Source organism: Capra hircus, chromosome 8 (assembly GCF_001704415.2).
Source record: "Capra hircus breed San Clemente chromosome 8, ASM170441v1, whole genome shotgun sequence".
NCBI lineage: Eukaryota > Metazoa > Chordata > Mammalia > Artiodactyla > Bovidae > Capra > Capra hircus.
Window position 1 is genome coordinate 75,133,232 of NC_030815.1, and position 16,799 is coordinate 75,150,030.

Consider the following 16,799-nt stretch of genomic DNA (forward strand, 5'->3'; position numbering starts at 1 on the left):
TTCCATCAGAGGAGGACTACTACATAATGCAATGCAGCAGAGCTGTGAAAAAAGAACAAAGAACTCTGATCCAACACAGAAACCTAAAGATACACTGTTGAGTGAGGGGAAAAGATACAGGAAACTGTATAGAACGTTCCCATTTACATTACAGGACAAGGCAAAGAGCAGAAAGGAAAATGACTGTGTATGCATTTGATAGGTTAAGAAAACAAACTCTAGAAGATCAAGAAAATAATAGGAAAAGGGGCAAAACCAAGTAGAAAAGACAAAAACTTTTCAGTGTGTGTCTTTTATGTCTTTTGTTATTGAGTCTTGTGACTCAGTGACCACCTTAGCAATTGCACAGCGAGTTCTGGTTGTGGCCACTGGGACCGTATGACACGGTTCCTGCTGAGACAGTGCAGCGGACCATGAGATGGGAGCCCAGGATGGGAGGTCAGTGCTCCAGGGCTCACAAAGGGGACATCTCAGGGCACCCACTGGCCAAATACAGGGTATAGGTGGTGGGCAGGTAGCTTACTCCAAGGACAGAGACAGTCACACCAACCTCTGCTAGGAAGACAGTGATCTGTGTGTTTCAAGCAAAGAATTATGTATAAACCAATTTCACTTAAGCTAGAATAGGAATGCCACAATGTTGGCCAGATACTGATGAAAGACAGGACTGAACCTTTTCCACCACTTCATTCTATAGCAAAAGATTTGACTTCTTCTTCAGAAGAAACTAATTTGCCAATTTCCCAACTCCCCCATTCACGTGGGCCCAAAACTTCCCTCCCTGCTTGAAGACCACCTACTCCTACCTTGTGGAAGCCTGCTGTCTCCTGGGAGGGGGCACTTGGTTCTTTCCTGGCACCTTTCCTTCCATGTTCCAGTCTCTTCCAGCTTTTGGAACTGTCTCCACCCCCTACGCTGCCTCATCCCACGGTCTAGACTGAGCCGAGACCATGCTCCCAGCTCCAAGCTTAGTTGCCAAGACTTCAGTAGCCATGATCCAGGGTCACCCTTCAGCACCTCAGGACCTCCCAGCCGGACCCCGCCTGCACTTCTGTTCTTGCCCCTCCACACATGTTTCTGCAACAGGACTTTCCCAAAGCCCCCACCCCTGAGCTGGAGAAGACGGCCTGGGCTGGCAGGAGTGAAGGCCCCATGACCACACACACTGGATGCGGTAACACTGGCTGGACCATCGGTCCATCTCAAAGACACACAGACTCTTCCTTTCCCTTCACACACTCTCCCTACAATGGACTTCACAAAGTACCAGAGTATTCCCCAGAAGCACTGCTCTCGATAAAACTGGACTTTCAGCACAGCCCGTCCGCAGGGTCACGGAGAGTCGGACATGACTGAGAACACACGCAACAGGTGCCAAGCAAAAGTTAGCAACAAGTCGACCTTCCTCTAATAAAGCTTGCAAAGACCCCAACATAAGAAGCCCCAGAAAATAAAACCAACCCTGCCAGGCAGAAAGGTCTCCTAGAATGAACAGTGAATTCTGGGGAACAAATCCACCACCTGACAGCCCTGCCCATCGCATCAGGTTTGGAGAGCCGATTTCACCACAGAGGCATGAACCACATGTCCTCCGTAGGGCCTAGGAAATTATCTGTTCAAACCACGAACCAAGATGAGACAGCACAGCCAAGTGATTAGAGTATCTGGATATTCAGATTCACAACTACAGCCTCCCCCAACCCTGCCCATGCCTAGGCCCCAAGCTGGCTAAGGAGGGAGTGGGTGGGGGAGCAGGAACACTTACTGTGTGGGATGTGCTGGCGGAGAGCGGCATGTGCGTGGAGGCGAGGCTGCTCTGGTGGCTGGAGAGGGAGCTGGAAAACAAGACGGCGCCATGTGTCCACCACGGCCCTCCATACCAGGGGCCACTTGGCCAGGCAAGCTACCCACGAGCTCGCCTTGTCTCCCCACGGGAAGGCCTGGCTGGACACCCTTCATTCCACATCACCTCGGACAGGTGTTCCGTGGTTAGAAATGACCTAAAGGCTTGCTCACTCGCCATGAGGATCCAAGACATCCTTCCCTGGGAACCTACAGAGCCCACTTCAGGCAGCTCTAACCATCTGCTCTGAGACTGTAAATGGTAAGAACAGGATTGTACTAAGAACAGTCAGCCTTGGAGACCTCCTTAAATCTGTGTGTGTGGGAAGAAAGTTCCTACGTCGGCCCCGAACACCAGAGCTTGAATGCCCATCAAATGCAGAATTCAAGAAGCCTGGCTTCTGCTCCAGACTGCATGAGGCAAGAGGAGAATTCTGCTCAGAAGGTAGGTGAAGACCCACCAGTCCGGTCCTCCCATGCCTGTGATCACACATCTTTGAACCCACAGCAAGTGCCACACAAGAGACCTGCTCAGAAATCCCCCAGCACTTTCACCCCACATCACAGTGATGGGGCCCAGAATGTGGGGCAGGGGCGAGGCACAGGGCCCTCTCCTGAGGGCTAAAGAGGAGCAGAAGCGACCCTTTGGCCCCACCCCATCCCCAAAGACCCAGGGCTGTGTGACAGCAGAGGCATTACAGGCCAGCAAGGCTTTCACACCCGGCGCCTGAGACCCCAGCCCTGCCACACAGCAGCACTGCAAACGGCCAGGACGACAGGCAGGGGCACGTGGGCTCTGTCCATGGACACAGCCATCCAGAAGCTCCAGGACTTGGCCTTGGTGCCTCGGACTCTGGGTCCCTGTTGTCCCCGTACCTGCTGAGCTGAGAGAGGGGACTGCTGGACAGGTCCCCAGGCTGGGAGAGGGAGGGCAGAGTGGCAGTGTGCTGGGATGCAGGGGGCAGAAGCGGAGCGCAGGAGGTGGTGCTGGGCAAGGAGGCCACAGATGGGAGGGCAGAAGGAGGGTCTGTTGTCTTTGGAGCTGGAACGGATGAAGTAGCTGTAAGAAACAGATCAGTTTAGCTCTAGAACCAACTGTGAGTATCGAAGAAATGCTCAATGTTTTGTGACAGGCTGGCTGGGTTGTGACACACACAGAGTGACACCCCAGGGGACAATGCATGAGTAGGCTGCAGGCAGGCCCTGCCCTGTCTGCTGTGATGGTGGGAAGGATGGTTGGAACACAGGCCCCAGGCGAGGAGGAAGATACATCTTTACCATCACACACAGCCTCGATGTGCAGGTCAAATCCTCCCGACTAAAGGAACCTGACCCTGAGCTGCACCCAGACATGGAAAGAGGCTCAGAGACTGACAAATACGGTCACAACATGAACACAACAAGGGACAGTGACCACGTGGTGGGGGACCCACCCAGGGGTTAGGTCTGCTTCTATCAAATGAGTATCACAGCAGGCTGACCTTGGGAAAGTTCATTGCCAGTAGAGGGGAGCAAGGGGCTGAGAGTCCTCTCCAGGGTACATAAAATGGAGAATCACATACACCTAAAAGCTGAGGAAGACACCCCTGCCCTCCACAGCTACTTCCAAAAGTGAGCATTTTCTTTGCACACACTTCAACAGAACAGACGTTAGAGCACATAAATGCACGCATTACGCTTTCAGAAGAATAAGAATGCAATCAATCCCAGCTGCAGAAAAGACTCAGTTTTCGTGCCTCTACACATACAACTCAGATATGTGCTTGGAAATAAAGCATCATTGTCTTCTGCAGTTAGGAGGGGGCAGCACCTTGCTTCGGGAGGCCCTGAGAGTCCAGGGGTTATGAGCTAGTCTCCGAAAGGGAGGACAGCTCGACAGCCAGCACGGGCAGTGACAGGGCAACACTGGGCATGCTCAGGTCTTAGAGTGTCCTCACACCCAAGGCTTGTCACTGGCAGGCCTTCCCAAATGGCACCTGTTCTTCCAGAAATCAGATAAAGACACCACAGATGTCCCTGGCCCAAAACTCACCTCCCTGGGTGCTGGATCACATCAATGACAGGTTCATAAAAAGTGTGTGGTGAATTGAGTGTGATGGGTGTGTGTGTGTGTGTGTCTGTGTGAGTGAGAGAGAGAGAGATGGCTGGAGAAGAGGACATGGCAGATAAAAACCTACCTAAAATGCACACTGTTTTATGGACATCTCACATCTCATTATCTCACTTGAAATCTCCAAATAAAATCTGTTAGTAAACCGCTGTGTGTTCTCGACCCCACACCTGGGCCAAAGAAACTTTCCACCACACTGTGATTAAGTAATTCACACTTCCTGTGACATCTAGTGTTCTTAGATGTACCGTTATCTGTTGCTCTGGCGGTCCCTCAACAGCAAATCCAACTCTGGGTAAATCAATGTGTCATTTCAATTCCAACTGAGGCCCATTCCTGGTCTGGCAAAATTCCACAGCCACACTCCCCCAAATTTCTAAATAAAAAGAGGGTCTTTCTGGCTTCCATACCCAATAGATATCCATTTGCTTCACTGAATGATCGATGAAAATCGGTTTCATTTTAGATTATGACCATAATCATTGATAAAGAAGCCAAGAACAAAGGGAACAACTAATGGGAATTCACCTACATTAACTCCAGTGATCCCTGAGCTATACTAGATTTGGTGGGCTCTCCCTCCATTTCTCCCAAGTATTTACAGTGAGCAACATTTTCTCTCTCTCCTGAACCAGCATGCCAATTTCTGCTTTAAACATCTTTCACATTACTGAAGTGAAAGCCCTCTGAAACTTCCTGGAATCTGGGCCTCTGAGAAAAGCATATTTTAAATCCAACCTACACACCACACTTGGGATGCAGTCTTAAGACAGCAGAATGATGCAAGACCCCCTTCTTCCTGTAGATATATTTCTAGTAATACCATCACCTACAGTCTGGTCACAGGGCCTCTTTAGCTCAACTCTAAACTGAAAGAAATGTTGCCAATGATGAGTCAGAGATAGCTATCAGGAAAGATGGAAAAGGACTACTTTTGTAGAATTAGCCACTGGCCAATCATTTTCCCCACCACATCAGCTATGCTCTTTTTCTGTCTGTGGTTTCCACCAACCACAACAAGAATAGTTAGCTCATATACTTACTGTCTACTGTCTGCTGACTTCGACTACCACCATGTCCATTCTATAAGAAAGAGAAAATAAAGTAAGTAAACCCTCCATCGAATGACAACCTAAGTTGGGATTTAACCACAAACATGAAGATTATGAATTTAGCAAAGAACTACGACCTGTTTTGTTTCTTAAGAAAAGGAGAGGCAATACAACAAATTCTTAATAAATCCCCAAACTGGTTATTTAAGGAAGTAATAAGAATAAAAAATAAGACCAAAAGCACAGGAAGCAATGAAACAGTCCTAAAAATTATTAAGCCATAGGCAGGACTTGGGAACTCTCACTACATTGAAATCACCACAAGCCTTTCTATCTAATGGACATTCTGTCTCCTGAGTACCCCACATACTAGAAAGTAAGTGTTTCCAAATTATAATGATAACTTTCATGCAAGGAATTATCATATTTTATATCATTCAATTGGTCTCAGTTAACCATGAAGCACTTCCCTAGAACTTTCAAACAGAAGGAGGCATCCTCACAAAGAAAACTTTACTTCCACAGATGGGATGTGGAGACCCGGCAGAGAGACTGAGGGCTTCGCTGGTGGCTCATTGGTAAAGGGCCACTCCTGCCAAGGCAGGAGATGCAGGGTTGAGTCGATCCAGGAAGACCCCACATGCAGTAGAGCAACTAGGCCCATGTGCCACATTTACTGAGCCAGTGCTCTAGAGCCTGGGAAGCAACTACTAAAGCTCGTGTGCCCAGAAGCCTGTGCTCAGAAACAAGAGAAGCCACGGCAATGAGAAGCCCGCGCGTCCCAACTAGAGAGAGGCCCCTGCTCACCAAAACTAGAGAAAAGCTTCTGCGGCAGTGAAGTCCCAGCACAGCCAATCAATTAAAAAATAAAGTTATTATTTAAAAAAAAAAAAACAGTAACTGACAGTGGAGCCTACAGGGCTCAGACAGGCTCTGGATGGGACAAGGAAGCTGAGGGGATGATCTTCTCAGAACAGAAATTCAGTACACTTTCTTTTCATAAAATCCTACATACATTTTATTCTTAAAACAATTTGAGATTATTTACAAGAAATGTAGACAATAAAACAGAACTGCTAGGGAAAAAAACAAAGCTCAACAAGAGCTCAAAGACTCAGAGAAGGGAACATCAGTACAAAGGGCACATGGAGAGCAGTCAAAGCTCCGTCATTCTGCCTTCCTCTCAACAATGGCTCACCGCTCGGTACGTATACACACATGACATCAAGCATATTCCTCCAAGACAGCACAAAACCGACATACAAAGTCTTCATAAAACTATACCAGGGCTTCCCTAGTGGCTCAGTGGTAGAGTATCCACCTATCAATGCAGGAAACATGGGTCCAATCCCTGATCTAGGAAGATCCCACACGCCTTGGAGCAACTAACCCCATACCCCAAAACTATTAATTAAGCCTGTGCTCTAGAGCCTGAGAGCCACAACTACTGAAGTCCCCATGCCTTAGAGCCTATGCCCTGCAACAAGACAAGCCACCATGAGAAAACGGTACACCACAACAAGATAAAGTCCTTGCAGCAAGGAAGACCCAGAGAGCTGAAAAATCTCACTAGACAGAGAGGAAAAGAAGAATGAAACAGCCGCCATCACATCTTGGGAACATTTCATCTAGAAAATCATTTTTAAAATACAAACCCTGGACCACATGTAAAAATCGCCACTGGGAATTTGTTGTATGACGCGGGAAGCTCAAACTGCTGCTCTGTGACAACCTAGAGGGGTGGGATGGGGTGGGAGGTGGGAGGGAGGTTCAAGAGGGAGGGGATATATGTGTATGTAAAAGTGAAAGTGTTAGTCCTTCAGTTGTGTCCAACTCTTTGCAACCCCATGGACTGTCCCCTCCAGGCTCCTCTGTCCATGGAATTCTCTAGCAAGAATACTAGAGTGGGTTGCCATTCCCTTCTCCAGACGATGTTCCCGACCCAGAGACTGAATGTGGGTCTCCTGCATTGCAGGCAGATTCCTTCCATGTGAGCCACCAGGGAAGCCCCAGGCTGACTCGTTGATGTATGGCAGAAACCAACACAAAATTATAAAGCAATTATACTCAAATTTTAAATAAATAAACCTTAAAAAAAATACAAACATTCGAATAGTAAGGTCCCACTGTGTATCACAGTGAACCATGTTCCATATCTTATAACCTACAATGGAAAGGAATCTGAAAAAGAATATATACATATAACTGAATCACTTTGCTGTACATGTGAAACTAACACAACATTGTAAATTAACTACAATTAATTTAAATTAACTAAATTAATTAAATAACTTCGAATTTAAAACTATTAAAAACAAACAAAAATTTCACAAGCAATGGACAAACTGATACAATAAAGAAGCCATGTTATTTGGGATGAAGGAAATTCTAGGCAGAAGTATGCTGGGAACAAAAATAACATCAAATGATCGAAAGAGATCAGAAATCTGGTTCAATTAGCTGAGAATGAAATGAGTTGAACAGTGATATGGACAACAAGAACAAGAGGTCAACTTAGAGTTGGAACTGAGATGTCGTGCAGATGACAGAGATTTAAAGAAATGGTCTGATTTATGTCTTACACACTAAAGACCAGCACTTTCCAAGGGAACAGAATATTCTGCAATAGTGGAAATACTGTCTGTCTGTACTTGGTCGTCTGCTATAGTGACTGACCAACCGTATCTAGACAGACAACATTTAAATCGTGGTGTGTCAGAGAAGCTGAACTTTTAATTGTATATTTAAACTACCACATGTGGCTACCATGCTGGAAGTCACAAAAATTAACTTCTTCTTACACAATATATATCGAAAACACATGGCTTTTTAAAAAAGTATCAATCCAGAAAGAGAAATACAGGTGGAAAATGAGAGCAACAAGATTTTATACAGTAGAAAGCAGATGCCAGATAGTAACTGACTTAGCTGACCTGGTAAAGCCAAATCCTAAGCAAGTAGTTGAGAAAACCAGAAAACCACTCAACTTATATCCAAGAACCATACCAAGCAACTCAGTACTAATATATATCACATAACTTTGGAACTGGGTGTCGAGGCAGGGCTAAATGTTAAGAGAATTTTTTAAACTCTGCACAGAAGGGTGAACGCCCCCTTCCACCTTCTCCCACAGGCTCTAAACTTCATCAATGAATATTTAACGGCAGCCTTCTCTTCACACTAGGCTTTTAAGACACTGACAGACAGGTATAGGTCCTACAGGGAAGAGACTGGAAGAAGAGTCCCTGAAGAATCCAAATAAACCCAACAGGAAAGGCCCATAGGGCTGATGAACGAGCTTCCACCCCTACAGAAATGGCCAACCACACTGTCCCTCACTGAAGCCGATGTCCAACAACCTACCCCTATAGACAGTTTTAGTGTTAAGTGGGCACAATAGACGGAGAAGGCAATGGCAACCCACTCCAGTACTCTCGCCTGGAAAATCCCATGGACAGAGGAGCCTGGTGGGCTGCAGTCCATGGGGTTGCTAAGAGTTGGGCACAACTGAGCGACTTCACTTTCATGGAGAAGGAAATGGCAACCCACTCCAGTGTTCTTGCCTGGAGAATCCCAGGAACAGAGAAGCCTAGTGGGCTGCCATCTATGGGGTCGCACAGAGTCAGACACGACTGAAGCGACTTAGCAGTAGCAGCAGGGCACAATAGATTCATCAGACATTTGAGGAAAACATCCAACATGAAAGATGGAAAAGAAAGGGAGGAAAAAACTCTTAAGTCAATACATGCAAATATTTCCTCATAATCTTAGAAGGAAACTTAAGAAAAAAAAATGTATCCAAATGTCTGCTACGCCAATTCAACTGTTTCTATTATTTCCATGTTCTCAGCACTCGAAAGTAGCTCTCAGTAGTAATGCCTGAATGTCTGCCTTACAGGACAGTGAAACATTAGACTAGAGTCCCTACCCACCCCACCGAAACCACTGCACAACTCAGAGTGTATCCTACACTATCAGTATACCAGGCGTCTGGGGCCATTCACACAATCCCTGTGTATGGGTGCGTGAAACACAGGTTTCAAACGAGATGGCCACAAACTATAAATATGGATTCTTCTCAAAAGGTTAGCCGATTTCTAAAATGAAATTTTCTAAAAGGAAATTTCCCAAACTACATATCAAGCTCCAACTGGAATTTCCTGTGAGAGTAAACCTGAGAGACCACTTGCCGTGATGGTTCCTGGAGCTGACTCCGACGGACTCACAGAGCTTTGGTATGCGATCCTGTTATGCACAGAACTCTGGTCGTAGGAGGAAGACGTGGTTACTGGACTAGTGGAGCTCAAAGAGGAGCTGGTCAGACTGGACGAGGTAATGACGGAAGTTGTGTAGGTGGAGTTCTGTACTGCACTGGTCATTGGTAGGGAGGTATTCAAAGAATCACTACAGAGAATAAGACATGAGACATAAATCTGTGTCACTTCACTGTTTTCATGAGGCAGAACGATGTCATCTCTTGTCATATTTTAAATTAAATAAACATCTCTGTAACTATAAAGTTTACACTGCTGCGCCATTCATATCAGGCAAATGAAGATTAAAAGAACAATTAACCCCTCCTCCCAAACTAGAGCAACCTAATTTGACAGTTCAAAACTGGGAAAAGAGTATGTCAAAAGACTGTATACTGTTACCCTGCTAATTTCACTTATATACAGAGTACATCACGCAAAACAACGGGTCAGACAAAGCTCAAGCTGCAATCAAGATTGCTGGGAGAGATATCAACAACCTCAGATATGCAGATAATATCACCCTAAGGGCAGAACATGAAGAGGAACTTAAGAGCCTCTTGATGAGTGAAAAATCAGGCATAAAACTCAACATTCGAAAAACTTTGAATGTTCAAAAAGATACAGCATCCAGTACCATCACTTCATGGCAAACAGAAAGGGGCAAAGTGGAAACAGTGGCAGATGTTCTTTTCCTGGGTTCTAAAATCACTGCGGACAGTGACTTCAGCCATGAAATTAAAAGATATATGCTTCTTGGAAGAAAAGCTATGAAAAACCTAGACAGCATATTAAAAGCAAAGATATCACTGCCAACAAAGGTCCATATAGTCAAAGCTATGGTTTTTCCAGTAGTCATGTATGGATGTGAGAGTTGGACCATAAGAGTAAGAGCTGGTGCTCAGCTGGACTGAGCACCGAAGAATTGATGCTTTTCAACTGTGGTGTTAAGACTATTATGAGTCCCTTGGACACCAAGGAGATCAACCATTCATTCAATCCTAAAGGAAATCAACTCTGAATATTCTATTGGATGGACTAATGTTGAAGCTCCAATACTTTGGCCACTCAATGCAAAAAGCTGACTCACTGGAAAAGACCCTGATGCTGGGAAAGACTGAAGGCCAAAGAAGGGAGCAGCAGAGGATGAGATGGTGAGATAGCATCACTGACTCAACGGACACGAATGTGAGCAAACTCTGAGAGACAGTAAAGGACAAAGAAGCCTCACATGCTGCAGTCCATGGGTTGTGGAGTCGGACACAACTTAGAGATTGAACAAGTTTAACTAATAGGCAGCATGACATTATTAAGAATTCTTAAGAAACTTTAAAGAATCTAAATGTTCTGAGTCTGTCCTTAGAAAGGGAACTCAAGCAAATATCAGATTTTGGCTCTAGAAGGTAAAAAATGTAGTAAAAGAAAATCTAAAATCTGAGATTCCTCTATTTATAAAATATTCCATTGAAAGAAAATAAGCGTTAGCGAAGATGTATACACACTGCACCACTCATAGATTACTGGTAGGAATGTAAGTATTTCAGCCACTAGGGCGAAAGTCTGATAGATCCTCAAATGGTTAAATTCAAGAGTTATCAAAGGATCCAGCAATTCCCAGGTACAGATCCAAAGCAAATGAAAGCACACAAAACTTAACTGAATTTTCACATTAGTATGATTCATTAACAGCCAAAAAGTGGATGTAACCCAAATATCTAGTGAGTGGATAAACAAAATGTGATGTACCTGCACAATGAAATACTATTTGGAAAACAAAATGCACACACTATAAAATGGATGAACCTTGAAAACACTATGCTAAATGAAAGAAGTCAGAGCCAAAAGGCCACTTACTGCGTTTCCCTAGTTATATGCAATCCCACATCAGGCAAATCAGGAGACAAATTAATGGTTTTCAAGGGATGGAGTGAGGGGAAAGCTGGGCAAGACTGCTAACAGGCACAGGCTTTCTTTTTAGGGGGATGGAAGACACATTCTAGAGCTAGCCACTGGTGACACAAACCCATCACTATAGGGTTTATTTTCTCCACCAGGTGATTTCTTAGGCTCTACTGTGTTTAACTTTGCAAAGGAGTTAATCAAAACTAGAAAGAGAAGTGGGAAACTGTATACCTTAAAGATTTTGAATACAAGCTAATGGGAATCTGGCTACTATTTTCACTGCTTGCAGCTGATCCAAATTCAGAGAGAGAAGGTTCTGATCCAAATTCCAAGGCGCCAAACTGGACATTTAATCCTGTGACATCTGTTGATCCAGGCATTTCCACTGCAGAAGCTGGGATCTGTAAAAGCAAAACCATGATGTTAGCAACGGAAGTGAGAGATTCCCAGCCCCAAAGGCCTGCAGAGCTAACAAGCACTGGGTTCCCAGGGCCCTGTGGGGAGGCCTGAGGAACAAGGAGTGAAAGGCAGGAAAAAGAAATAGGATTCTTTTTTCAAAGAGAAAGGAACAGAGCCAAGAAAAATTAAAAAGTTAACAGAATGGTCAGTTCCACCAAATGCTTCTTAGGATGGGGGGTGGGAGTTGGGGGGAAGGGGAGGGTGTGACACGGGATTGTGGTGATGGATGAGTGAGGAAGAGGGGCCTCTAATGAAAGCATCTCCTGGTCAAGGAACCACTCCTACCTCTACAGAACAGAGCTAAGTAAGTATAGAAGAACATCAGATTCTCTTAACTAAACGCACAAGATCATCAGGTTTCCTGAGCGAGACCTGTAATTTGAATGGACAGTCCTGTCTCTTAGCACAAACCCATTAGTCACTCAGAAATGACCGATTCCTCATAAATCAAGAGACTATGTACTTGAAAATACCCCATGAACTACGTGTTAAAATGCATCCACCTTTGGTACTATGACTTCCTGATAAAAGACCCACCTTAGAAGCTGGAGGTATTCGCCGAGACTTAGGGAGTTTGATGTGTTTGGGCTGTGGTTGGTGGGCAGACACAGCGATGTTTTCGACAGTCATGCTGGGAAGCTGCAAAAGTTTGTTCACAGTGGAGGTACTGCTGTCTCTGGGTGCTGTCTCTCGGAGCTTCACCTGGGAAGGAAAGGACTCCAAGCCAGGAGGAGGAACAGTGACGGCCTGAGTCTGGTGCTGCTGTCGTTGGCTCAATTGGCTAAGAACAGGGGATGGTTCAGGCTGAGATTTGAAGTCTAAGAAGCAGGGTGGGGGTGGGGGAAGGCAACAATCAATCATTTAGGCACATGAGCTCACAGCTCCCTCTTCCGCCATCCCTGACGGTGGAGGGCTGCTGGCACCACTGCTTCCTCCCAACCATTTTCTACCTCAGTCCCAAACATGGTGTGTGCGTGTGTCTATAATATTTTAACAACTGGCCTGTGACAAATGGAAAAGGACACCTGAATGAGTTTGTAGCTAATGTCTTATGCAGAGAGGAGATTCAGTGTATGCTAAAGCATCTGGGGTGGAGAACGGGTATTCATATTTTATATTAACTTTTGAAAATTACTATTTCAATAACATATGTGATACTACAAAATCCAAAACATACAAAAATATATATGATGAATAAAAATCACCCTTCCACCCTGTTCCCAGAAGCAGACATTTGTACTCAGTTTCTTGAATAAAAATATTAAAGGTATTTAGTTTTCAGAAACTGTGCCACATTAATGCACAAAGAACTGCTCCATTTTTATAATTACAAAGTCAGATATTATACACAAGTTCTGATTTTTAAAACCAGTATTATGTTAATAAACTTTGAAGTTTTCCAATTTCTTGATACGAAAAGCAATACTGCAAATAAATATATTTTTATGTAAGACATTTTAGTCAAGTGCAAGCACAGCTGCAGGACCAACTGCTAGAACAGACTTGCTGGTTCAAAGAGTGACTTGATATTTTTTATATTAAGGAACTTCACCCTTTGCCTATAACATGATTTTTTTTTCATAGTTTGTCTCCTTTTTCATTTGGTTATGATATTTCCTATTATATCCAGACAAGTAGGGTCTACCTCACACAGCGTACATAAAAATCTTCCTATGTTTTTCTGTTATTGTTATTCATTATCTATGCTGAAGTATTTTCACCCATTTGGCACTTTGCTGAACAGTAGGAGTTAGGGATCCAACTTCATTTTCCAGCTAGATACCCAAGAGAAATAAACCATCTTTCCACCATGGATTTGCAGTGCTACCTCTATCATACAGAGAATCTTTTTCTGCAAAGAACCAGACAGTAAATATTTTAGGCCCTGAAGGTCATCTCTTAGCAACTATTCAACTCTGCCTTTGCAGACTGAAAGCAGTTACAGATAAAATGTAAATAAATGGCTGTGTTCCAATAAAACTGTGCTTCCACAAATAGGTGGCAAATCCAGTCAAAGGTCTTTGTCTATTTCCATCATAGTTGAATCTATTTTCATCTTGATATTAGAGCAAAGTACAAAGAGGACAGACTTTCAAAGAATATGGGAATAGCATGCTCAGATCTAAAAGCTCATACCACTCAGTAGTTAAATGCACAGAAAAAGTTAACATACACAGGAGGCCTGTATCAGAAACATCAGCTTCTGTCAAGAAACACGAAATTTTTGTATGTTCCAAAGGATGCCAATGCTCTAACTGATAAAAGGGACTTTCTTTACCTCGATTATTTATACAATTTGGTTTATGTTGAATGTTCTCTCTCCTTCTGGGATTCTACAATTTTGGTTTATACTAGGTAGAGAGTGCCCATGTGACCAGTCCCCCAATAAAAACATCCCCCCTTGGATGTTGAGTCTTTAATGAATGCTTTGGTAGAAAAGACGAAGACTTCAAACCAAGAGTCGTCTCAGGTACCCCTGTAACAGTAAACCATTTCATTCAGCAGAAAAATGTATTTCCACGTCTCTCAGTATACCCTAAACATAAACCAGACAGCCAACCCTATGGTTAAAGTACACCTCTGCTATTGTGGCATGTGTATTGGAGGGAAATAGAGAGTTAATGTTACAAAGTCTATGGGTGTACAGCTTGGAAAACATCTAACTTAGAAAATATTTATAATACAAACCACAGACATTAAGGCTAGACAAAATCATGGCAGATACACACATGTGCTAGAATCAGAACACAACAGAGAATATGACTTAAAGTATTGTCCACATTCCACCTTCTTATTCTAATAAAACTCAAAAAAAAAAAATCTGTCTAGGTATTTATTCAACGTGTTGTTTCCTTATATCTGCTTGACTACTATCATGCTTTTGCACATCTGTTCAAGGTATGGACTACTACTACTATTAATATTAACAAACAAATATAGGTATTTATACAATGCCAAGCTGAAGGATTTAATTCAGAAACTGCAGAAGTTCTACTAAAAAGAAATATGCCTAGTCAAGACAGAACCCATAAACACTAACAATTGACATTCACCTCAAAGTCGCCCCTGGTGACTCAGATGGTAAAGCGTCTACCCACAATGTGGGAGACCCAGGTTCGATCCCTGAGTCAGGAAAATCCTCTGGAGAAGGAAATGGCAATCCATTCCAGGACTCTTGCCTGGAAAATCCCATGGACGGAGGAGTGTGGTAGGCTATAATCCATGGGGTCGCAAAGAGTCATACGCAACTGAGCGACTTCACTTCACTTTCACAAAGTCTCCCGCTTGTGAATTGGCTGGCGGGGTAAAGTGGCTAAGAGTGCTGGGTGGCTGTGGTTTGGGGTGGTGGGTGGTCAGGACCAGAGGGGTAGTCTCTGGCTGACTTATCAAGGTGGACCAAAGGTGGAGGGATTTTATCTTGGCATTTGCTGGTGGTAATAACTTCTTCCCAGTTTCTGCTAAGTCAGAGATCTCTGTTGTGTTCTTGTGCACTGGCTTTTGGAACTCAAGTAAAGGCCCTTTCGTTTCAGATGAAATTCCTCTTGGTAGATTGAACCTAGCCTGGTCTTTGGAGAGATTAAGCCCTGAGCCTTTGGAGTGGGAGCACTGACTCCAAGAGCCTAGACAATCAGAGAACTAACCCTCAGTTCACTTCAGTCGCTCAGTTGTGTCTGACTCTTTGCGACCCCATGAATCGCAGCATGCCAGGCCCCCCTGTCCATCACCAACTCCCGGAGTTCACCCAAACTCATGTCCATAGAGTCGGTGATGCCATCCAGCCATCTCATCCTCTGTCGTCCCCTTCTCCTCCTGCCCTCAATCTCTCCCAGCATCAGAGTCTTTTCCAATGAGTCAACTCTTCGCATGAGGTGGTCAAAGTATTGGACTTCAGCTTCAGCATCAGTCTTTCCAATGAATACCCAGGACTGACCCCCTTTAGAATGGACTGGTCGGATCTCCTTACAGTCCAAGGGACTCTCAAGAGTCTTCTCCAACACCACAGTTCAGAAGCATCGATTCTTTGGCACTCAGCTTTCTTCACAGTCCAACTCTCACATCCATACATGACTACTGGAAAAACCATAGCCTTGGCTAGACAGACCTTTGTTGGCAAAGTAATGTCTCTGCTTTTCAATATGCTATCAAGGTTGGTCATAACTTTCCTTCCAAGGAGTAAGCGTCTTAATTTCATGGCTGCAATCACCATCTGCAGTGATCTTGGAGCCCCCCAAAATTAAAGTCTGACAATGTTTCTACTGTTTCCCCATCTATTTCCCATGAAGTGATGGGACCAGATGCCATGATCTTCGTTTTCTGAATGTTGAGCTTTAAGCCAGCTTTTTCACTCGCCTCTTTCACTTTCATCAAGAGGCTCTTTAGCTCCTCTTCACTTTCTGCCATAAGGGTGGTGTCATCTGCATATCTGAGGTTATTGATATTTCTCCTGGCAATCTTGATTTCAGCTTGTGCTTCTTCCAGTCCAGCGTTTCTCATGATGTACTCTACATATAAGTTAAATAAGCAGGGTGACAATATACAGCCTTGACGTACTCCTTTTCCTATTTGGAACCAGTCTGTTGTTCCATGTCCAGTTTTAACTGTTGCTTCCTGACCTGCATACAGGTGAAGACCTTTCTCAAGAGGCAGGTCAGGTGGTCTGGTATTCCCATCTCTTTCAGAATTTTCCACAGTTTATATCAAATAGTGAAAATTCACACAAAGGAAACCACTTGAATACAAGACCTGGCATCACCCAACCACCAGGAGCACCCTGTGCAGGATGCCTCTTCTAAACAACAAACAAAAGAAAAATATTAACCCAGTCATCAGCAGACAGGATTACCACCTCACGCATCTTACCCATCAGAGGAAAAACAAACAAACAAAAACTCAGCACAAATCTCACCCTATACAAAGCTTACACAAACCACTGGATCACCCTTAGAAGGGCAGAAACCAAAAGGAAGAAAGAATTCAACATTGAAGCCTGGGAAAAGGAGACCTCAAATACAGTTAAGTTTAAAAAATAATAATGAAAAGGCAGAGAAATATTACACAAATGAAGGAACAAACTAGAAACATAGAAGTCCAAATAAATGAAGAAGAAATAGGCAAACTACCTGAAAAAGAATTCAGAATAATGATAGTAAAAATGATCAAAACCCTAGAAAACAAAATGGA

The 16,799-nt window shown here is 44.0% G+C and overlaps 1 protein-coding gene across 3 annotated transcripts in view; it reads right to left on the reverse strand.

Annotated features, from left to right (window-relative positions):
* UBAP2 (ubiquitin associated protein 2) overlaps positions 1–16,799 on the reverse strand; it is a 114,114-nt gene that overhangs the window by 8,460 nt on the left and 88,855 nt on the right. For 2 of the 3 annotated variants that reach the window (XM_013966140.2, XM_018052370.1), the window contains 6 exons: positions 12,156–12,436; positions 11,391–11,560; positions 9,195–9,408; positions 4,996–5,035; positions 2,719–2,902; positions 1,766–1,835 (listed from right to left, as the gene is read on the reverse strand). In XM_013966140.2, the coding sequence (XP_013821594.2) occupies positions 1,766–1,835; positions 2,719–2,902; positions 4,996–5,035; positions 9,195–9,408; positions 11,391–11,560; positions 12,156–12,436 (959 nt within the window). Of the gene's footprint in view, positions 1–1,765; positions 1,836–2,718; positions 2,903–4,995; positions 5,037–9,194; positions 9,409–11,390; positions 11,561–12,155; positions 12,437–16,799 lie in introns of those variants that run through there. The other variant, XM_018052371.1, reaches the window with a different exon arrangement.